General features: G+C 42.3%; 1 protein-coding gene across 3 annotated transcripts in view; it reads right to left on the bottom strand.

The window, feature by feature from the left end:
* KDM2A (lysine demethylase 2A) overlaps positions 1-18,346 on the bottom strand; it is a 55,495-nt gene extending 37,149 nt beyond the window's left edge. The window contains exons 1-4 of one of the 3 annotated variants that reach the window (XM_081904952.1): positions 18,245-18,346; positions 17,398-17,425; positions 15,535-15,639; positions 530-668 (exon numbers count right to left, since the gene is read on the bottom strand). In XM_081904952.1, coding sequence (XP_081761078.1) covers positions 530-668; positions 15,535-15,639; positions 17,398-17,425; positions 18,245-18,264 — 292 coding nt within the window. In that variant the 5' untranslated portion in view covers positions 18,265-18,346. The remainder of the gene's footprint in view (positions 1-529; positions 669-15,534; positions 15,640-17,397; positions 17,426-18,244) is intronic. The other 2 variants (XM_081904953.1, XM_081904951.1) reach the window with 2 other exon arrangements.
* Positions 18,347-25,142: the final 6,796 nt, after the last annotated feature.

Below are 25,142 nucleotides of genomic sequence, written 5' to 3'. Positions count from 1 at the left end.
CTGTGAGAATAAGGGACAACAATAAATGTTTCTTAAAGGGCATTGTCTTTTTACAATATAATCTTGAATATAGGACTTTTGCCTGTGGCTGACATGACTGTGGCTCCTGTTTCCTACCTGGAACCCTAAAAATTGTGATTTATTTCATAAGGCACTCTTATATTTCAAATAATGAAATGTAACTACAATAAAAGTTCTTAAAATGCATTTTTGTAATTGTTCTTCATGCTGGGCAGGCCACTGAGTTCTGCTTAAAAACAAGATAACACAAGTCTAAAGGAAGTCCACCTCACTGTATTGCCATGCTTTAGTGTGAAACGTGAGAGGTAGAACAACTTATTTTCAAATGCTCTATGCAATCATGATGAATATCAATTTGGTTCTTTTAAAATAGGAAGCTGGAGTTCCAATACACATGGTGCTTAAGCACATCTAGAGAGTCAAAACACACTTGTTGCTTATTACTGCAATAGAAAAAAGAGCTCACAGACACCTGAATCTTAGAAAGGTAGCTTGGCATGATGCTTACCTTTGCCTTCCATGAAGACCACAAAATCAGCATTAAATTTGTTGGTGGTAAGTTTCTCTTCGAGGTCAAATGTTCGTTTCCCCTCAATTTCATCATCTGAGATACCATCATCCTCATAACGTCGTCTCATAGCACCACGCTGTGGAAATAGTGACAGGTGAGAACTGGAGGAGCCATTGTCTTGAACCCAACATCTAGATGGCAGCAAGTTTCCTGAGATATGCAATATACATGCACAACATATGCTCGCATGTTCTTCTTGAGCATAGGTGATTAAACCAATACAACCTTCCATACAGAGATCCTGTTTACAATTATATCAGTTTTAAAAAACGTACAATTACTTATCTGAATACTCTTTCCATGTGACTTCATATTGATGTTGAATGATAGTCCTGTCCCACTACTAGAGTGAGCCAATGGCTATGTCTCAAGTTCCACCCTGATGCATGGCTCTCTGCAGTACCATTATCTACATATTAATGTGGAGGCCTGAAATCGGAAGTCTACATACATCGTGTTCCCTGCCTCAGATGTCCATGCTAATGTGTGGACAGAGAAGGTAGGGTCAAAAAAAGCCATGTGTCATCAGGGTAGGCCCAGAGGAAAGGTGGCACAGCCCTTTTATTCACACAATGCCCCTTCGAGGAAAGCATGATGGGGGCTAATGGCAACACAAGATGGTAACATCCTGGTATCATACTTCCTGCTCATATCTACAGAATTTTGATAGTTCCAAAGAAATTGGATTCTTTCTTTATTTCCCTTAAATTCTGCAAACACTGTACCAGAATCTGGTGGCCCCCTAAGATGTACAGGGTGAGTCTTTTAAAAGAGGCCCCGTGGAACATGTGTACTCTGTATTCATGGGGCCTCTTTTAAAGGACTCACCCTGTATTAATCAATTGCATTTCTGGAAGCACATCATTAGCTAAGTGTACCAAATCAAGTACGGACCTGAGAATGTAGTAAAACAAAAATTAACTATAATCCAGAAATGCCTATGTTTGCGATGAAGTCAGTCTGTTGCAGGGATGAGAAACTTATGGATCTTTAGGTTATGATGGATTACAACTCCCACCATCCCCGATCCTTGGTCATGCTGGCAGGGACTGATGGAAGTTGAGTCCAACAAAATCTGGAGTGCCACAGCTTCTCCACCCAAGTCTATTGTCTTAGGAAGATTTGAGATACGGAAATAATTTGAGCAATTTTTGGATGAGGGTTTCCTGAAGAGGGCCTCATTTGTGTGAAGGTACAAACACTTCAACTGAAGCCGTTTATTTCCTGCAAATACTCAGTCTGGACTCAACTCTGTAATATTAAAAAACAAGTGACTAATTAATTAAGTCATAGCTCCTCTTTCTGATATACCCAGCCTAAGCCATACTCCTGCTGAAACACTGCCTTAGGCACTACCTTCCTTCCAGCAGTGCTAAACAGATACTTTACTATGTCAGCCTTGTCCATATAGGTATGTTTCCTTATTTCTCTCTTTTTTTCAAGTTGGGCTGTAAAAGGGTTTGCTCAGTACTGTATTATGTTGCTACTGGATCCCCTAGTGGCCACATTTATCCACAGTGGCTGTACAGTGGTACCTCTAGTTACGAACTTAATTTGTTCCGGAGGTCCATTCTTAACATGAAACCGTTCTTAACTAGAGGCGTGCTTTTGCTAATGGGGCCTCTTGCTGCTGCTGGCATACAATTTCCGTTCTCATCCTGGGGCAAAGTTCTCAACTCAAGGTAACTCTTCCAGGTTAGCAGAGTTTGTAACTCAAGGTACCACTGTATTTCACATTGCAGTCACCTAGTTTTCCCTGAAACTATAAAAGCTCAACATATTATATATTAACCAAAAGGCTAATATTCCTTGGATTCTAAAGTCCAAATTAATGGGAAAATGTAGCCATCCTGGGCAACTGGTTATTTGCACACTTGTGTTTAAATGAGCATGGATCTATTTAAATATGAATTTATATCTCCTGCAGGATTTATCAGCTTGTTAAATCATGTTTCTAATATTACCACACACAAATTTTATTTATTATATTTATTATATACCACCTTTCCCTCCAAGCAGTTCAAGATGGTATACATGGTTCTCCCCATTTTATCATCACAACTCTTTGAGATAGGTTAGATAGCTGAGGGATAGCTGAGGGACAGTGATTGGCAGTAGATCACTCAATGAGATTCGTGGTTAAATAGGGATTCAAACCCTGATCTCCTAGGACAATGGGCATAGTCCAAACCTAATAGTTACCCCTCACTGGTTCTCATGATATACACCTTGAAATGAAACTTTTTGGACGATTTCCAGATAAAAACAGGATTAGTAATTTCACATGGCAAGAGATAAAGAGGGTGAAGCTACTTCTGTGCATAAAAAACAAAAGTAGCTGTGATGGTCTAGATGGGGGTGCAGACACGTGGTGGAGCGGCAGAGGTGGAGAGAAGGCATCTCTCACCCCGCACTGCTGGTCGCTTAAAGGCTGCCTTCCCTCATTTGGGCGGCAGCCCCAAGCGACTTCCGGGCAGTAGTCCCGAGCAAGGGCAGGTCTATTTATTTATTTATGACCTGCGTAAGCACAGTCGCACATGAGTGGGATACATGTAAGGGCCCCCCCCATTTTCTTACAGGATGGGGAAGTCATTCCAGTTTGAAAATCTACACAGACCAGTGCTAGAAACAGATATATGAAAGCTAGGAGCTAAATGGCACCTTAAAGCTAGGTTATGGTGCAACAATGGAATGTCTAGGCGTGCCTTTTTATAACAAGAATACAAGCTGAAAATGAATAAACTGCAGCTAAAATATTATGTTCATTTTTCACATGGTCTAGTCCTTCCCCTACCCACCCCCATAATATTCTTAAGAGGGTTTCTTCTCCAGTCTTCAGAGAGTAGCTAGAAGTGAGGAGGCAGAAAAGGGTCCTCCTTTCCTTCCACTCTGCAGTTTTAATCTGAAATCTTGGGCACAGTACTGCACCCAGAGCTCAGAAACTGTTCACCATTAATGATTCCCTGTCGCAAAATGCACCTAGAACAATGAGAGTTTCAAACACTCACACAGACATATCTGAAGACTGAACCAGGTACTGAGGTATTTAGCAATTCTGGCCCAGAAAAGAATTGGTCAGCTCATTCTATTTTGACAGAATTAACTGTGTCTATCTAGTATACTGCTGAGCTAAATTTCTCCTGCAGGGGAAAACTGACTAACTCCTCTGTTGCATCATCAGTTCAATTATAAACTTGCTAGGCTATTTTGAAAGAGCTGGAAATGGAAGGTTAGCAACTCAAAGCTGACCAGCCCATCCAGCTTCACGTCTCTGCAAGTCACTGTGGTGAATGACTATTATTCAGCCAGAAAAAAATTGCTCCAAAAAATCCACTAAATACAAGATTGGATGCAAAAGATCTTTTGCAAATTGTTTTGCATAGTCAGACATTTACTGGTTTCACATACATGCAGTAATTTTAACAAAGCAAACAATGTGGAAACAAAAAAACCAAAACAAGTTACAAAGCCAAATAAGCAGTCACTCCCTTGCTTAGAAGCTACGCAGGAAATGACATGGCCATTTAAAAACTGACTTGTGAACTGTAGAAATATTAACAGTTTAATTTTAAAAAGAGACTACAGGTCCCAGTATCGCCTGTCTCCTGTGTCGCACACTGTCACTGATAGCATCAAGCTTAGCTTATTGTGGCATTGAGATGCAGTGGTGGGCAAAGCTTCATCTCCCAGCTTTCTGCTCTTAAGAGCATAAAAAGCCCATTGCGAAAAGCTGACAAACTACACTACATGCTTAATTTCAAGTTTATCCTATTTACGAATTCTCCATACTAAATGAGGCAAAGGATACACTTGTTTGCCTGCAAACCTCTTGGTATGCCATCAAATGCTTCACCTTCTACAGTGCTTTGTATATACACAAAGTGGGACAGTCAGAAGATCGACTGACTTGCCCCATTCTACTGAAGGGTACATTCCTTATGATCAAAATGCTTTTACAACTTTTCTGCCTTCTTGGGACCCAAACAAGCAAAGTACTCTTAAAGAATAGAATGAAGTGAAAAGACCTCAGGTTCACATCCGATGCTGCTGTCCTATTAGCACAATCTTGATTGCACAATCTTGCTTAGGCAACCCCCTGTGCAACTTCAAAATCTGCTCCAGAGGGTAGGAGGACCCTCCAGAGCAATTTTTGAAAGCATTGCAGGGAAAGGAGAGGAAGCTTTGTTGCATAAATAGACCTCTGTATACATAGAATCTAGAACTGTAGGGCTGGAAGAGACCCCAAGGCTCCTCTAGTCCAATCTCCTGCAATACATAGCATTCGAAACAACATACAGTCATACCTTGGGTTAGACGCTTCAAGTTGCGTTTTTTTCGGGTTACGGACTGCCGAAACCTGGAAGTACCGGAAAGGGTTACTTCCGGGTTGCACGTTGCGCATGAGCAGAAGCGCTAAATCGTGCTTTGCACATGCGCAGAAGCACCGAATCGCAATCCACGCGTGTGTAGATGGGCTGCTGCGGGTTGCGAACTCTGCGGGTTACAAACATGCATCCCACACGGATCACATTCGCAACCCGAGCGTCCACTGTATCTGTAAGAGTTGTACATACTAACCCAAATGACCCCTCACACATGCTTCAGTTACTTCAGAACCTATGTCAGGATTACCAGGATAAATAACATATAATCTGTGTGTGTGTGTGTGTGTGCACGCACGCACGCACACGCACACACACACACACATATCCATGTTATATCCCTATATTACCCTTGACATAGAGAGCAATATGGCACACGCAACCTAAAGCTAGAAATTACACGCCTATATTAAGACACTAGTAAGGAAGCAGTTTTCCTAAGAGAAGTTAACTGAAGGATTACCAATCATTTCCACTGCTTGTCTTGACTTTAAGAAACACCTGCATGTCATTTCTGCATTCAAGACTTGTTCCTGATTAGGTCTGATACAGTTTAAGCAGCATTCATGCCACATTCTTGGGTCAGACTATCATCTTAGCTGCCAGCTTTCACACCTAGATAAAATAACAGGTGGCTAATTGAGCAGACCTGTTTAGTATACAATAACCACCAGTAATTAACTAAGCTTGAATACTGTCTAGGGCTTCAAGACAGACAGCATGACCCGAAAAATGAATGCTTCTACTGACAAAATTGTTCATTCCAAAAACTATCAAGTGCACCAGAATACCATGGAATTGACAGGGCCATCTTAAAAAGGAAATTAAAACCCATGACGTTTCCCCATGACAGTTCAATGCTTTCAAATAAGACATTAGACATTGATTTTGCAAAGTGACCAATGTATGAAATCCTCTGTAAGTGAGACTAGCACAGTGTCCTGGCATTGGTCAAGGTAAATATCATATTTTTTACCTATTTATGGAAGTACAAATCTTTGTTGTAGACACCACATCACACTGCCTAGCATACATGAAGAGTTCAGAACTCTGCTTGGATGATTCAAACAGCATTCCTCAGCACTTTTCTGTTCACTCCATTTTCTACTGAACCTTCCTCCCCCAAATCTTTAGGTTAAGATAACATCAGTAAAGTTTTCCAATTGTGTTCTGCTTCCAGAAAGCCCACAAACGTATTTCATTATATTAGTATGGTTTTTGCATCCTTTAAGCCCAAGCTTTTAATCAAGAATTTCGAGGTCATCTTGTTTTTGTCAGGATCTTGCAGATTCCTTAGAGATTCAAAGAATCCCTGGATAGAGAACATTTCCTTTTTTGCTATGTGGGTGCATGTTGTTGCTGTAGAAACATAACTGGATGTAAACAAGAGACCTTTAACTAAGATCTACTTTCAGCATCACACCTGAGAAAGTTTTACAAGGAGGTTCAAAAGGGAGGGGATGCATTGGATTTCATCTGGTTTCGTCCTTTGAGAAATTTCCCCAAATTAAAAGTATACAGGAACACACACATTAAGCACTCAAATCGTCTATGCTTCCACATTTCTAGATCTGACCTGGGTTGTGGGCGCCAAAACAGAATGTCTAGTTGCCACTGGGTGGGTGTGTCAGCAACCCTTTTTAGTTATTATTTTGATAAGCGTGAACTAATATGCAGTTTATGTAAGTGACACATTGTTAATATCACATTTTAGCAGAAATTGTTAATACATGTTTAATTTCGTTTTTACAATAAAAATATTTGTACGAAACTTCAGTTTTCAACACACTCTACTCTTCATTATTAAACTCCTTACCTCCTTTATTGTCTATCCTTAACATATACGTTGAGGCTTCAAAACACATATATTTCAGTAATCTTTGAGTGCCAACCTCGTACAAATAACACCCGGACTTATGGAGGAGATCGCAAATGGAGAATCTTTAGGTGCAAAATGCACCTGGCGCCCTGCTAATTATGAACCCTGAGTATAAAAGATGACATTCAGCAAGAAGACTAGATATTTTTTTAGTGCCATAAACTTTAGGGGGCAATCCAAACTCCATTTGCACTGGACTGGAGGTAAGGGAATTGGGTGGTATCCCTCTGCCGAGACCTGCCAGCCTTTGCCTGCAAAGTGCTGCCAGCATCACTTTGATGATGTGAGGTTTCTGGCTTTGTAGGTAGACAGAACTGCTGCTGCTGGGATCCCCATCAACAGCAACCAGCAGAAAGCTCCAAAATGAGCCTACCAAGACAGCCACACTGCTGACACCAGGCCCAACTGCTGCACCAGTTCCATGCTGGCCCATTGATTTGCCTTCTGCCATGGCTGGTGTGTGCAACAGCGATTCAATTGCACCAGTGGTAGGTAATGTTGGTTCATTAAGCCCCTCCAGGCAGCTGTCAGTTTGGATTATGCCTTTAATTGATTAATAAATGCAAATATTCAACTCCTCATTTAATCTCAGATTATCGTTTACCCACCGATTAAATGAAAGAACAGCAAAGGAAGTCTTTAGGACTTGAAACTCTTGAAAAGTCTCCACCACTTTGACCAGCTGTTTGAGAAAACTTTATGGAAAAGAAACCTTTAGGTGGTTTCTCTTATATTTTGTATTTAATGCTAGCACATAACCTTTGTTTAAACACAAAAGTTCTATTGTTTCCATACTAAAAGCTTCAGGCAAGTAAAGCTAGGACTCCTCAGCTGATAGAAAGTCAGTGGGTTGCATCCAGAGTGTCCCATTTGTGAAAAAGATTGAGATTCAGGAGAGGCTTCTGCTGAAGGAGAGAGAGTGACTTAAACTAATCCCCCTTTGCTCTTCAGATTGTTGTACCACCACTCACACTGTTCTTTTGAGGTTCCTTCAACCAAACTTTTCAGGGAACATGAAGCAAAAATCACACTTCCTCTTCCTCCAGCAGGAGTGTCCTATGAGTGGAGTTCTGCTCATTGGTTGTGTTACTGAACAGAAAATATCATGCATTAGTAGTTTTTTATTCTAAAATCTAAAGACATGTCTTTCTTTTAACAGCAGTGATTAGGGTTTCCCGAAAATTTTGAAGGACATCAATATGTGAATGCAAACTAAATTAGCTACATTTACACCAACAGAAGAAAAAAAAGGGTGGGGTCCTCAATCAGGGCAGCTGAATCTTTCAGATGGAAATGCCTATGATCAAAGTTAAAGACATGTAAGACCAGTACTTGTGACCTAGGAAGCTCTGCAATGATTAATAAGAGACTGTATCAGTAACTAAAAATGAATACATTCACTTCACCAGTGAAAGAGAATTTCCAATTCAGTTATCAAGTAGAAATGTAAAAGAAATACAAGACAATGCAGTCTCCTGCTTCTTCTATTTCACACAAAAATCTATTGTGTATAATGGAAAGGCCATAGCTCTATTTAGCGCAGTACTTTTAAATTTGACTGGCAGTTGGGTCTCAAAACCAATTCTTCAAGATGTCTGCCTATTATCCCAAACATGTATTCACTATTTCTCATCTTAGTAAGCTCAGAACTCTGACAACTGCAGTGTGTGTGTGTGTGTGTGTGGCATGTCTCAGTGATGTTGAGTGCAAAATTTTCTATTTCTAAACAGCACTGTTTCAGAAAATTAGTATTGTAACGTGATTAATGCATACATTCCCAGTAAAGAAGCTCCAAAGAAAAGAAAACAGAAAACCCAACCTCAAAAGTGTAAATTAGGCACAAAATTGGGTATGGTTTTTTTAAAGGGGGGGGTGGGCGGAGTGAATTGCCAGATGGACTAGATGGCTGACATTTGCCAAGTAGAGATCCTGTTGAAAGCCCCAGAAATATATATGATTGAGCACTAGAAATATACCACCTTCCACATTAAACTATACAGCGGGGTCCGTCATAGAGCTTCAGTATACTGATGACAACATAGTGTGCGCAAGCTCAGAGGATGACCTCCAAACCATCCTAAATATCTTTGCAGATGCTTACGAAAAGCTTGGCCTATCACTCAACATCCAAAAAACCAAAGTGCTGCACCAACAAGCACAACATAACCCCTCTGCAGCACCACAAATCCAACTCAATGGTGTAACGTTGGAAAATGTTGATCACTTCTCCTACCTAGGCAATTATCTTTCCACAAGGGCCAACATTGATGCTGAAACCCAGCATTGCCTGAGCTCTGCGAGTGCGGCTTTCTCCCAATTGAAGTGCAGAGTGTTTGAGGACCAGGACATTCACAGGGAAAGCAAAATGCTTGTTTACAAACCTATTGTACTACTAACCTTCCTATATGCTTGTGAAACATGGACCACTTATAAACACCATCTCCAACTCCTCGAAAGATTCCATCAACAGTGTCTCCAAAAAATTTTACACATCACTTGGGAAGACAGGCGAACTAATATTAGTGTACTGGAGGAAGCAAAGATCACCAGTGTTGAAGCAATGATTCTTCAACATCAACTTCGTTGGGAGTGGTCATGTTGTGCGGATGCCTGATGATAGTCTTCCAAAGCAACTACTCTATTCCGAACTTAAAAATGGAAAGTGTAATGCTGGTAGTCTACATAAGAGGTTTAAAGACTGTCTCAAGACAAATCTTTAAAAATGTAGCATAAACACTGACAAGTGGCCTGCGAGCGCTCCAGTTGGAGAACAGCTTTTACCAAAGGCGTTATGGGCTTTGAAGACACTCGAACTCAGGACACAAGGGAACACTTGCTAAGAGGAAGGCATGCTTGGCAAATCCACATCGTGATCAACTCCCACCCGGAAACCAATGTCCCCACTGTGGAAGAATGTGTGGATCCAGAATCAGCCTCCAGTCACTTATGAACTCATTGTTCAAACTGTGTTTATGGAAGACAATCTTACTCGGCTACGAGTGATCGTCAAAGAAGAAGAAGATCCAGCAGGGACGTCCAACTCCCAAGAGACTGCGATCTACTCACAAAATAAAAAACTGGCAGTGATCTACCCCTTTTTGGGAGGTTCAGGTCAAAGTCGAGGTTTTTGGGGGGAGGAAAGTCAAAATTGTTGAGCTTTTTAAGGGAGGAAAGTAAGGTATTAACCTTTTTTTAGAGGGGCAAGTCAAAAATGTTGGGTTTACTTTTGGGGGATAAGGAAAAAAATCGCCCATGGTCAACCCAAAGCTACCCGGTGGCCAACCAGTTAGACATCCCTGCTATACAGCTTGCGACTTAATTGTACAAAAATTCTAAGGATGAGGTAGGTCAGCTGTTTATATAAATCAGCCATATGATTTCTTTCTGGTGACAACACTGAAATTTGTACATTTATTGACCATTAAGAAAGACCCCTTGTGGAATGAAATGCACCTGGCCTTCAGTATTATTGCTGGTCACATGAAGCTGAAGTTCAGACATCACTTTATATGGTAGTGTCCATTATTACTGCATTCTAGTAACTTCACTTATATCTCTTATGCTTACATTGTTGGAAAAATTAAATACATTCTTTATCTTTCTTTCTTTTACTTGCACAATTTTATCTCTTAGTCTACAATTCCAGTCAAACTGGCCAGTTTGAAAGTTGTAATTACCCTTTTCCAGGTGAAACATAGATAGCCAGCCATGTTGGTCCAATAAAAAGCACATAGATAATGTTATACTTTTGCAGTCCCAAAGATTCATGAGAATATTTTTGGTAGCAGTTCAGAGAGTTTGGAGTAGGGGAGGGGAACCTTTTTGGTCCAGCAAGCAAGACCCTTATTGGCCGACTTTGACATGTCAACAGGACAACCCATTGTGAAACCAAGTGATTGATAGTTGGGTTGTCCTCCGACCTGTCCCTCACATAGTGCTTCCCAAACACCCAACTGGTTGGCAAGCACTTGGGATCCATTGAGCACAAAGCTTGCAAAGTGTTTTGTGCAGTGCTTCCCATGCATTGAGCATTGACCTGCCAAAGCTGCTTTCTGCAGACATCAGCTATGCTAGTCCAGCTGCATCTCTACCTGCCCCATAACTGATGCCACATTCAATGGCAGATGGGTGTTGTTTGTGGAAAACGGCATCACTGGTAGGAACTGTGTTGGGTCAGATATGGTCCATGGGCCAAAGATATCCTTAACATGGTTTGGAGGGCTAAAAAGCGAGAGCTTTTGTGGGGAGGGGCGCAGGGGAAGAAAAATCACAAGGTTGGTGGGGAGGCATGGACACCTGACCGAAAAATAAAGTGGAGGCATTTAGTAAGAATACTATAATCCATTCTATATAAAAACCAATTTCACATACTCGAAACAAAATTGGTTCCAAGGCCGAACATGTTGAGCAAACCAAAGTTGGATTCTTTCTTCTACAGTGGTACCTCGTGTTACATACTTACTATGTTCTGGATGTCCGTTCGTAACAGGAAACTGCTCGTAACATGAGGCGCGCTTTCTCTAATGGCGCCTCCCGCTGTTGCAGCGCAGTCGGAGCGCGACTTCCGCTCACATCCCGGGGCAAAGGTCGCAACAAGGGGCATCCAGGTTAGAAGAGCGCGTAACCCGCAGCATTCGTAAGGGGGACGGTACGTAATATGAGGTACCACTGCATTATCTGAAGAGCTAGGCACAACATTATTGTATGTAGCTAACTAGGTACATACTTTTCTATTTGAAAGCAGGTAAATATTAAAAATGAGAGTCCAATTTTGCAGAAACTCAAAATTTATCTACATATTTGAAACCATCAGCTAGCTACAGTTACAAAGGCCTCAACAAATGAACGTCAACTTTACAATAGTTCGCCTATATCTATTACAACAATTTTATCTCTGCTGGCTAACCACTTAACAATATTCCTAACGCACACACAAAAGGATAGCTCCACTTGGTATTTGTGGAAGACAGTTTTTAGTTTCTGGCACAACTGAATGCTGAAATAAACCCTTCTTGAAAGTTATATGGAAAACTCGTCAACAACAAGTATAAAATCTAATCCCATCAATCGTCTACAGATACAAGTATTTTGACAGATACGATCAATATATTTTAATTTGCTTTCTCTAGCCTATCCTGGAGGTTCAGGGCAACTTAATTTCCTTTTTCCTATTTTACCACAATACTTTTTTGAATGGTTTTCAAATGCAATGCTATGAAATTTTGTAGTTCCTAGATACATGCTAAGGATTCTTACTAAAGGACAACTAGATTACTAAAGGACAACACTCACCAAAAGAAAAGCTTGCACAGTACTATCAATGTACTTCTTTAATGCCATGGTGCAGGTTTATGCAGCGATGTCAAATTTATTCCACAATACAATTGGTGTGGTTTGACCACTAGGGCTAACAGGAGAAACCAGTATATCAAGTGAACTAAGCTGAGCACACTAAACATATTCAGAGTGCACTAAACATATTCAGGAGTCCTTTGCCATGCATATGCTTTGTGGCATTGCTAAAGGACACCTCAGCAGACAAACCAATATAAAAAGGATTCCCTGAAGTTAGAATGTTTCAAAATTGCTGTACAGCCATCCCGTCCACTCTTTTTTTAAAAAGGAAATGTTTGCTACCAGATCTTATTCTCATTTCTTCTTTCCTAATATGAACCCATCTCCCATAACTTGTACAATTAACACTTCCATCTCTTAATTCCACTCCTCCAGCCTACACAAACCCAGCTTTACAAACCCATAAAGACTGAGCACATATAGTTTCCCACCACCACACACATATCATAATCATAAATATGGGTGTTGAAGGTAATATAATTTGCCTATACACAAACAATGAAAGATGCCAAGAAACAAAATGCCCGATTACATTTGTAAGCTTAAACAACCAAGACAGACTTAAATACGTTACACATCAGTAAACTAAGTGTGTCTTTGAATATCTCTCAGAAGTAATTAGGTCAAATTCCAGTTCTGTAATTTCAATAATAGCTATGATGCGTTGGTTTCAGCCAAGCACCAAGTACTTCCAATTCAATTATTCTCCATTTACACTTCTTCCTTCCTATTTATACTGCGTGGGGACGGTCATCCCATGTTCTTGAAGTAACAGATTATGTAGAATTTGGTATGGTGCAACCCTGCATAGAGTGCATTACAATAACCAATAACCAAGATTACCAATGCATGCATGGACCAATGTGAACCTACAACCCCTAACAGGGACATCCTTATCTAGCCTACCAAAGCTGGTAGAATGTACTCTTAGCCAATGAGGATTCTTGTGACAAAGACTACAAATCTTCAAAGGGAGGGAAACATCCATAACCTTGTCAGGATTCAGTCAAGGTCTACTGGTATCCATTCAGCACACAACTGCATTTAGATATCAGCTCAGAACTTGCCACCAGATTCAGATGTAAGAGAGAAGGAGAGTCAATTGTCATGAGCCTTACACATCTCAAGACTGCAATACAGGCAATCCTCATTTTGCATGGGGGTTACCATTCCAGACCCCCGCATACACCGGAACATGTGTAAATCTGTTCCACCCTGCCCCTTTTTGTGTCATTTTTATGACATGTGGGGGCTACTTCGAGGTTTTGTGTACAATCAGGCATCATTTGGACATGCCTAAATCAGTCATTGAATGTATCTTAAGGACCACCTTTCCCCATATGAATTGATCTGGACTCTGCATTTGTCATCAGAGGCCCTTCTCTATGCCCCTCTCCACGAGAGGTTTGGAGGATGACAACATAAGAACTGACCTTTTCTGTGTTGGCTCCCCATCTGTGGAATGCTCTCCCCAGAATGGCTCACCTGGTGTTATCACTACATGTCTTTAGGTGCCAGCCTAAAACATTTGTCTTTACCAAGACCTTAGACCATTAAATAATCTATGGCCTGTTAAAGTGAACAGAGGGATTGTTGTTGTTGTTGTTGTTGTTATATTATGCTGCCTATAACTATGCTTTGTTTTATGTTTTCAATCTTATGCTCCATAAAATAGGTTTGTAATGTTGTACACTGCCCTGGGACCTTTTGATAAAGGGTAGTATATAAACTTAATAATTGATGATGATGATGATAATTATTATAATAATAATAATAAATATAATAATACTGAAGACATTGTGCTCTAAATCCCAATGGCTTTACTTAGATGTTAAATAGCATTGAGGACAAAGTACTGCACAGTGGTATCCAAGAGAATAACTGCTAGGGGGCAGACAAAGTCACCCAGTACTACTCTGCAATCAAGCTGGGCAGATATGCTGAACAACACCTCCAACTCCCAAACCATAGAGCTGATCCAGAAAGATACTAAGCTTAATATCAAAAGCTGCTGAGATCAAGAAAGATTAACTGGGTTGCAACCCTACTTTCCCTCACCTTATAAAGGTCACCCATCAGTGCAATTAAGGCCAACTCAGTCCCTAAGCCAGGTTGGAACCCAGACTGGTAAGGCTAAATTTAATATATTTCACACAGATACACCTGTATTTAAACCACTACTAACCTCTCAAGCAAGCACCTTCCTCTGAAATAGGTTATTTTGCAATTAGGCCCAAGTTGCCACATACCATTGGATCCAAGGCGAGATTTTTCAGGAAAGACCACACCACGACCACCACCTTCAAGCAGCCGGGCAGCACCATATCACATAACTATGCATTACTCCAGGGGACTGGATCCAGCTGACAGGCCAGATCGTTACCTTCACCCCCACAGTCCAAATCTGACAGGTGCGTGAGGATGTCCACCTGCCAGTAATCCTTCACAATTGTTTCTGGAGCACTGGTGGTCAGCTGATCCTCAGTACTTCAAAGCACAACACAGAGCTCTTTGCAATGGCCTTGTGAAGGGCCCTGCTTTGAACTCCTGCTGATCAGGTGACTGTCTGCACTTCAGTAACCAGCCCTGTTTGGATGCACTGCTTCAAACACTTTGTTCATATCATCAGGCTCTCACAACTGAAACTGATCCCACAAAACCTCTCATATGGTATGTTGGACACTAATAGATTCTGCAATAACAAGCACTGAAGCATTAGGTATACTATGCTCTATAAAACTTACTCTTCTCAGGAAATGAGCTGCAGCACAGTATACCATTTGAGAAGCTTCTGACTCATCCTCAAGGTAAGCTCCACAAAATACATTATGGTGAACTAGCCTTAAGGGTACAAACATGAACAACTCACCAGGTCCAAATTGGACTAAATACCCAAGCTTTCACATCAGATGTAGTCAATTAAAGCACTTTAACACCACCACAACCTGAGCTTCTGGACACAGTGTTAAATTCAAGATAGCACACCTGTGATAATCCAAAACTGCAAAACTGAAAGCACAATGGAGGCCAAACATGTGTGCCCACATTCTTGCTCAGTCACCTCCAGCTTTGCTAACCATCATCACCTCAGCCTTTGCTGTATTCAACTGTAGGAAACTTTTAGTAGACGTACTACACTCCTCTTCTGGAAGCACAATTTTAAAATTTATGACTAGCTTGAAGTGGCTACTAAATCACAAACTTTGAAATTGAGCCTATTAAGATTACTGGGCAATTATTTACATTTTTGTTTGTTTGTTTCTTTTAGTTAGAGTGGATATAAAAAGTTATGGATAGAAACACTATGAATAAGAGTATATACTGACCAGCCTTTTGCTATAACGGACCCGCTCTTCTTCAGGTTCCATCTCAGACTCTTCTGATGAGAGCGAGAATGAGATATCAGAACTGCTGTCTTCCTCTTCTTCCTCCTAAAGATACCAGAATAAGGAAGTAGAACAGATTAGAAATTCCACTTTAACTCTTTATTGCCTTGGTTTTATCAACAATATGAAATGTCATGAATCAAGAATGGAAAATTAACAATGACTATGAAGTAACAGGATGACTAAATTTTTAGGACCTGATTAAGCCACGGCCATTTTTGAAAACTAGGGTCAATTCAAATAAAACAAAAATCCCAAGTGGTGATATGGATATTCCACAATGGAATCAGTCTCATAGTATCCACACTTTAACATCAAGCAATACTTTCATAGTTTTGTCAAGTACCCAAGTAAATATACATGCTAGGTGGCGACAGAGTATTCTATGTGGTGTTTGCTTTTTAAATGAATTGGAAAGTCAGTTAAAGAACAAACATGCTCAGTTTGGTCAGCAAATACCTATAGGAATTTTCCCAGGAAATGTTTCAAAACAATAGAGATACCATGATTAAACACAATGGAATCAATACAGAGGGCTCAGTATACTATATTACTGCATCCCACAACCAAGGACCCCTCTCAGCATTTGTTGAAACTGCAGTTTGGCTCTATGCGGAGAAGACAAAAGTACGCAATCCATTGTTCATTTGAATACTGTAAGAGTTACCCACCATTATAGAGGCAGAATTCTGCTACTGATTATGGCATAACCTAGATCTAGTCTGACCAAATGCAGTCAGACACCAACTACAGCAGTTCAACAGCATAATGTTTTAATTGACTAGTGTAGGCACAATATATGACAGCAAGCCATCATATATGCTGTAGTCCATTCACACCTTTACTACCACTGTATCTCAGTCAGGACATCTGTGTCACAACTATTTTATTGCTCAGTTAAGGAGAAGTTAGTGAATGGAATATTTAATTCTAGAGAAGCCTGTGTAAAGGTACTTTATGCATCAAGCAAATAAAAGAAATGATATGGATCCTGAGCATACCCCAAAATGGTGTATATAAGTTATGGTGGTAATGTTTTAGTGGTAGACGCATTACAAGACTGGGTCAGCAGTCAATCACCAGAAAACAGTCATTTCAGCACCCACTTAACATTTGCATGGGCTAAGCAAGTAGTATAAGATACAGACCACAACATAACTCGATTTCAAGCCAATACAAAATTGCCTAAATGGTCTCTGTTTACATTTTCAAGTACAGTAAGCTTGCAACTTACAAGGGGTTACATTCTGGGAATTATGCCTAAAGCCAAAATCATGTACAGTATAGTCAAAACACACTGAGTTCAATGACATGTGGGACTGCCAAAGTCAATTTCCTGGAACCCGGCCCCCTTTTAATTTTTATTTAATATTTTTGCCACACGCATAAAGCTGAATGTGCACAAGTTAAATGCGCGTAAGTTGCGGGCTTCCTGTATACAGTAGCAGGAGGGTTTTGGGTGGGGTAAGTGAAACTCAGAAGCTCCTACTTGCCACCTCCTATTCCAAATCAGCCTTGTGTGTGCCTCTCTCTTTCCAAACAGCCTCAAAAGTCCCAAAGTCAGTAAAACGCAGAGGATCGGCACCCCACATGCCAGTTCAACTCCTTTCCAGCAGAAGAGAGACACAAATCAGAGCAAGCAGAAACTTTTGTCTGCATTTTAAGCACTAGAATATCACTCATTGTTTGTAGTGACATAAACGCAATGAGGCACCCTGGCTCGCACAGGGCAAGAGGGAAAGAACGAGATACTGTATAGGACTGTTAGCAAAACAAAATAATAGAAATATCGCTATATCTTACCAGGTCTCTGGTTTTCCTTTGCCCCTTCCTAGGGCAGGAGAAAAGAGAAGCCGGAAAGTCAATTAATTCCCAAGTGCATTACTCTTCGACCCTGAAGGCTGGAGAACGTTAGCATCCAAAATAGGCTATAAGCCCCTCAGAAAGAAGGGACCCCGATCCCACTGTTGGGGGAAAGGGGGCGTCATCAGGTAGGCTCTGGAGGGCGCTCAGTTTCTCAGCTCCTCTCAGCGAGGCCAGCCTTGGGCGGGAGGGGGTTGCCTTGAGAACTACAGTCTCTCTTCACCCTACCCTCCAAGTTGGGAACCCAGAGCCATAACTCCTCAGGAGGGAAAGCAACTCTCTCTCCAGCTCCTGCCCTTACAGAAAGTCTCCCCCACCTCCATCCAGTCATGAAACAAATCAGCTCTCAGTCGCTGTTCTTGGGTTGCAGGTCCTGGACCCCTGTGCCCCAAATCCAGACCAGTCTCACCTACATGTCCAGCCTTCCCAGTCCCACAACTTGCCTTTCTAGGGCATCCACACACCCCTCAGCTCAGCCCACTCGGCTCACCTCAGATGCCCCCACCCAGCCCAGCCCGGCCCCCCGCTCCACCCGGGCTCAGTAACGCCGGCCCCACGCGAAGCTCCTCGCGCATTCCCCGAACTCGAACCCGAGCCCAAGCCCTAACACCCCCCTGGGACGCGACCGCAGCCTCTCAAGGCGCTGGGCCAGCAAGCACCGCCGCGCCGCCTCTTGGGGCCAAGGAGCTGCGACCCAGCACGGCGCAGCTGGGCCCCCCAACCCACCGGCGCCCGTCCGACACCGCCACCCGATCCCTCCCCACAACCCCCAGACTCTTCCCCTCACATAGAAGCAGCCGCCGCCATTTTGAACCCGTCAGACTCTCACATACACACATACAAGGCCGCCATACTGCGCCTGCGCGGCATATCCTTCTCTCGCTGACCCCCCTCCCTAAGGGCAGGCGCCTACCATGCGCAGGCGTAATTTTCCCCACCCAGAAACAAGAGCAGCCTAACTGCGCAAGCGCGAGAGCGCAGACTACCTCTTTTTGGCCTAGAGTCAGGCAGCGGAGACGCATGCGCCTTTGTGTGGTTTTTTTTTTTTTTTGGTCACCCTTCTGGCTTGATCGGACTCTTACGTAAAACTGTAGTTTCTGTTGCTTTGCCTATTGGAAATACTAATACGGTTTCTGGCGCGTGCGCAGTAACGGCAGCTGTCTGCCCGGCGCTAGCGACTGTAGGCTGCGGTCCCTCTTCATGTGCTGAGAGTCAGACTGGATTAGGGCTATTGATCTCAATGGAACTAATCCAGAGTAAGAAGTTTAAGGGCCGGATTTCTTCAAAGTGTGTAGATAAAGAGGCCTCCACACTCTGTTTTGTTTTAAAGGGGACACAGGGAGTTCCCAGTTCTAGGCCCATTTAGCGATATGAGGGTTTTGGGGGGACATGCCCTGCTCAGAGTGGCTCTGCAGGTAACGGCGGGCATCAAACATCCCAAGGCTTTGTCTTTGTGTCGGCTGCAGAGAGAACAAATAGCAGATCGGCTGCAAGAATAGTTGCTTTATCTTTTATTTTTTTGCAGGGGGTGGAGTGTCATCTTATCTTTTCTGGAAACGGCATCCCCACCCACCAAGCCCACAATTGCCAGAGGCTATGTTGATGCCTCTGTTTCGGACAAGGGAGTGAGTGACTTAAAAATAAATAAATAATTGGGTATCTGGTTTGGAGACCTGTCCGGTTTGCTGAGGCTGAAGTTTTTAAACGAATCTCGCAGCAGTTCAGTTGGGCTGACCACGTGTAGGGATGTTTAGGATAGGATAGTAAAAAAAAAATCCTTCCCCGCCTTCCTCCGAGCTCACTCTGTTGCATCTAGCATAACCTGCCCTGAGAATATTCTTTTTCGGCGTCACGCCGCGGTGGTAAACAGTAAAGTGGTGCAGAAAAGGGATACAGTATTCTTATTTTCCAGAAACCGCGCGGAAAGCCCCTAAAAAAACTGAATCAAAGGGCCATGCACACTGTCAACTAAATATCAGAAACCAAATGCATCCTGGCGGCTGGCTGTGTCAGTATATAATTACTTCAGCGTCAGTTAATGTTGAGATAAATTTCCTCAAAGGTGTGGCGTTAACCTAATCTTTTGGAGGGTTTTTCCCCCCGGCAAAAGTCAGGGGAGGGGCTGTTCAGTTTGGATTAAATCATGCTTTTATTAGTTTGATTAGATTACGTTTACGAAACGTAAAATATGTTGAAAAGTACAGGGGCGTGGATCTAAATTTTGAAGAAGACTGAGTATACATTAGTTTATACAATAAACAGAGTTCGGTAAAACAGCAAGTTATGACGACCTATTTTGTACGGAGCAAACCTCATCCTAATGTGCATCTAAGTAGAAGCACGTCCCGGTGGAACTTGCTCTGGAGTAAAATATTTTTTTAAAAAACCCAAAAACTTTTAGACATGTGCAGATCGCACCTTACTTAAACTATGATACGCTCTATTGTTTAGTATCCCGATTTTGATCGCAATCCGTAGACTTTTGTGAAAAACATGACGGCTCGGGGTTTCAGTGTGGTTGAAATGCATGAATTGACAGACGATCCCTGCGGTAATATAGAATTCACACCTCCCTCCCAACCGCAACAGAAGAAACTTTCTGTCGAAATCAACCAATGCGTTTAGGACTGTGATATAATCAATCAAATCTCATGCCCACTTAGAAAACGAGGGTCCTCGTTCGTTGAAACATTGTTTAGGTTGATCATATATCAGAATTGTTTAAAATTAACCTGGAATGTATGTCTAACGACATTTGGTTGTCTGTGCAATTCACAAATAAAGAAATTACAGGGACAGATCTTAACAGTGCCCTGTTCTTTGTGTAGAATTTCAAGGTTGATGAGAAGGGCTCTTAGCATCACAAGAATGTTTAATTTGACTTTCCTTACAGTTCTTATTCTGCGAAACAATTGCCAGATTAGTATAAAGCCATTTTTGCTTTTGCCTTATCTCTTTAGTATCTTGGGTTCAGTGAAACTTGTAAGAAACTGGAGATAGAGAAGAGGTTAACTTTTAAAAAAAAAAAAATTATACTGCAATCAATGTACTAATTTTTAAGATTCCCTTAAACAGTTTTTGGTCATTTTTGTTTTCAGATTCTACATTTCTTTGCCACTGCTTGACTTTCAAAGGCGAATTCAGCTCTTAGGTGTGGCTACAGCCAAATGAGCTTTAAATGCATCAAAGGAGGCACTCCTTGGTTCTCCAGTCTGACAGGTTATGTAAAAACCTGATCCATCTTTCTGTTTCCCATTTTGTCTCCAATACCTATGCATTTTTTTAAGCCCATCTGGCAGTGTTTTAGATCGATGTTGCTTCAAGTTAAGATATTGCATCTATAGTGCTTGGGTTTTTATCTTTTAAAAAAGAGTAAATAATGCTGGGTTTTAAGACTGCCTGTCTTGTACACTGGGCCATCCAGCTCAGTGACTCCCCAGGGTTTCAAACAGAGATCTCTTCTAGCCCCACCTGGAGATGCAGGTGAGTGAAATGGGGACCTTCTACACAGAATCTCAGCCGCTGAGCTCTGGACCTTCCCAATCTGTAGTGCTGTTTCATTCAAAAATTTCTCTGCCTTATTCCACAGGAATGTGGGGATGACTAAGTCAGCTTACCCAGAAACAAAGGACATTGTGCACATGCTCAGATATAATGTTATGGGTCTCCAGGGGACAAGGATCCCCTAAAATTCCTGGGTGCCAGGTCCTCCCCATAATTTATGGCATTAAGTAAATGTGGGGTTTGATCAATGGATTTAGCAAGGCCTAAAAGATTAACATAAATCAAGCCGGCTTCCTCAGGAGATTGGCTGAGAGAGGTGCTATCAGAGAACAAAGACAGGTGATGGCGGGGTCATTACCCTGACAAAGGGTGAGCTATTCAGCGTCAGACAAAGTGGAGTGGAGTTTGTCCTCCAGCTATGTGTTAGCAAGTACTGTAAAGGACAATAGCAGTTGTGTTTGGAGCGAAACTTTTTTAGGAAGAGGAAGAGAGGGCCAGAAATTCCATGAAGCACTGGCTGAAAACAGGAGCGGACTTTGGTGATCATTTGTAATATGGTGATAGAGAACTTCTCTGTTATGGATCTTCTCAGTTTTGCACTCCCTCAGCTCAGCGCCCTGTGCAGGGGAACTGCGTGCACAGCAATGCCCTCGGTCTGGTGCTGCTGGGAGAGGCTGCACCCAGAGTCTGGGGAGCATGGCTGGCTTCTGCTCTGGAACCAAGCTTGCGTAAGGTATGAAGGGAGCGACAAGAGACATCCTTGGAGTATATTGTTCTGCACTCCCTTTATAAAACTCAGGTGTACATATTTGTGAATAAACCATATTTCTTAAAGACACAACAGACTCCGCCTTGCCTTGCTCCAAAGCAACAAAAACCCTGCTGAAGCCAAGACCCTGGGAAACTTGCTCCTGCTTAGCAAAGATTGGGGTGGCCTATAGCAATGCCAATCCAATTAACATCACTGTTCCTACCTATTCCCAGCACTAGTACTGTATTATGTTTCCGTGCACAATGCAAAGTGCTGGTGCTGACCTTTAATGCCCTAAACGGCCTCACCTGCATCGTTCAACCCGGACACTGAGGTCCAGCTTCAAGAGCCTTCTGGCAGTTCCCTCACTGCAAAGTTACAGGGAACCAGGCAGAGGGCCTTCTCAGTGGTGGCGCTTGCCTTGTGGAGCACCCTCCCATCAGATATCAAGGAAATAAGCAGCTATCTGACTTTTAGAAGATATCTGAAGGCAGTCCTGTTTAGGGAAGTTTTTAATGTTTGATGTTTTATTGTGTTTTTAATATTCAGTTGGGAGCCACAGGGTATAAATAATAAATTATTATTATTATCATTTTTATTATTACTAGTATTACTCTTTGTGTGTGTCTGTATAAAATGTGCCTATGTATTTGTGCATGTGAATGCAGGGGAGCCGCATCTCGCAGTCCCATCAATGTGCACGGCTTGGAATGTAGTAATGTGGCATAGGGCTCCCTCTGTGATGGCTTCCTGCTTGTGGAATTCGTTCCCCATGAAGATAAAGCTGTTTCCCTCACTGATGCCTTTTTTTTACCTTGAAATACATCTTCAGGCAACTCTCCATTTACATGTGCTCTATTTGTGCACAACAACACACACACGTGCAGTGCCGGGAACCTGGAAGTGAATCCCAGAAATGGAGGGTTATATCTCCTTTTGCATGAATGGAAGCACTTTCCATGTGGTTTGTGTATGGTTCTATTCTCTCTGTCAATTAGAAATGATTGCAGCCTAACAAAATATATACTTAAGATAGCAGTTCCAGGCATGCAGGACCGTCTTAAGCATATCTAAACATGGCAGACCAACACGGCTACCTATCTGCAACTTAAGCATATCTGGCGCTGTGGTGCAAAGCTCCCTCCGGTGCCCCCCCCCCGTTTCCCAGGTTTTTTTTTAGGAAGGATGACGCTGCCGGTGGGGCTGGAGGAGGCAGGCAGCAGCTGGAGGGTGGCTCCTCTGGCGGGGAACAGGTGGAGGCTGGATGTGGTGCGTCCTAGCTCAACTGGCTGCTTCATGCCATGGTGGCCACGGCAGACGGAGGCTCCGGGCGCAGTGCTGCTTCGACGCAGCATGGCGGAGGCAGACAAGGGCGGCGAGCTGATGCCGGGACGCGCCACGTCCAGCCTCCCCTTCTTCCCTGGCACCCTCCAGAACTTGGTGCCCTGGCGCCCTGCACCACTAGCCTCTATTGGTAAGACGCCCCTGCAGGCACGCTTTTTTAATCCATGGGACTAATTGATGACTCCTGTGCTGTTTGGACAGGATGGGGCTTGGATGCACTGTTTTGTGATGACTGCAGTCCTACCTAGGTGGGCAGGGCCCAGAAGGGGGGACACCTGTTTGGCATGGGGTGCTATCAATAAAATGCAGGAGACACTCAGGCCTATCTCTCTTTTCTATGTCATTCTAGAGATGCTGTGGAAACCAAAGTCTAAACACGGTGAGGTGCTGTTGGTCATTAGGGAACTCTGTGCAAGGTTACACGTGCAGCAGATGGAGTTGCAAAGTATTCACACTGAATGACATTTGCAGTTTGAATGTGCCCCTGTATTGTATACTCCCGGATTGTTGGGCGTGGGCTGTGGCCAGCACTACTTTTGCCCAGTTTAAGTGAGTGTGCCAACTGTGCTCTTTCCTGCAAAAAAGAAGGCTTCACCACTGTGACTTATAGAGCCATAGAATCACAGAATTCCAGAGTTGGAAGGGACCCCGAGAGTCATCTAGTCCAACCCCCTGCAATGCAGGAATTCTTCCCACAACTGCCCACCAACCTTCTGGTTTACAGCCAGACACACTGCCTCATTGAACCTCATGTCGTGATCATATTCAGATTAGATTAATGCAATGTGATTTAGGTGGGGCTGCCCCTGAAAAGTGTTTGAAACTTCAGCTGGTGCAAAATGATGCAGCCAGTGTTGCCTGGGGTTGGCTTTTGGGAACATATTAATCTGTTTTTGTTGAATCTGCACTGGGTTCCAATAGTAGATTAGTATCCATAAAGTCCTAAGTGGTTTGGATCCAGGATATATATTAAAGATGGCGGAGCTCTGTCCTTTTCTGCATCTGCCCAACCTATTAGCTTCAGAAGCATAACAAACAGAGAAAAGAGTTAAATACTTTTATTTAATTTAAAAACCAGGGATAGAAGTTAATTTAAAATGCACCTTATATGACATGCCCTTCTTCCAAGGAGCTCAGAATGTCCTGCTTGGGGGCTATCCCGTTTTATTTTCAGATAAATCTTATGAAATAGCCTCATTTGACAGATTATGATTTGTCCTATGTCATCCAAAGAGCGTTGTGCCTAACTGAAGATCTGAACTGAGATCTTTTCCATTTCATTGATGTCTATAGCCTCCAACTCAGTGGTATTCCATCCTCTCTCCCCTGGGTTTGTGTGTGTGTGTGTGTGTGGCTATGGGTGGTTATTGTGATGAGTTTGTCTTATGACTGGAGGCTTTGCATGGCTGCCTCATCACATGATTTCAGCTGCCATGCAATGAGCTTTGACTTATTTCCACCTCAAGGTCATATTGTTGGAATGTGCTGTCCAGTACAGTAGCTGTTTCCAAAGTTCTAGCCCTAGATGCTATGGATTTTTCTGTTAAATTTATATTCAACTGTTATCCCACCCCAATCCAGTGCGTACCATGGAACAAATGTTGGGCTGAAAGCATATAAACATCCTTCTCCATTCTTCAATCATTCTGGAGCCCAGAATGTTCTCCAAAGTAGTGACTCTGGGAATGGCATACAAAAGATGAACAGGTTAAATCTGTAATGATACACTGGGCAAAGGATTTGGAGCACAATATTCAGACTGGGAATGGTTATGGAAAACGGATTTGAAATTCATGGCATGTTCTACGCTAAAAGAAAATTACATGAAAATGATGTACCAGTGGTATTTGACTCCTAGTAAGCTAGCAAAAATGTATAGAACAAGTACAAATAACTGCAGGAAATGTAAAGAAAAAGAAGTTACCTTTTATCATCTGCAGTGGTCATGCAAAGTTATAAAGACTTTCTGGGAAATGATATATAATGAATTGAAAAAAAAATGTTTAAAATAACTTTTGTAAAATAACCAGAAAAAGTGATCGGAAAGTTCAGGGATTAATAATAATAATAATAATAATAATAATAA

The sequence above is a fragment of the Podarcis melisellensis genome (genome assembly GCF_964234715.1).
Source record: "Podarcis melisellensis genome assembly, chromosome: 1".
NCBI lineage: Eukaryota > Metazoa > Chordata > Lepidosauria > Squamata > Lacertidae > Podarcis > Podarcis melisellensis.
This window is presented reverse-complemented; position numbering and strand designations above follow the sequence as displayed.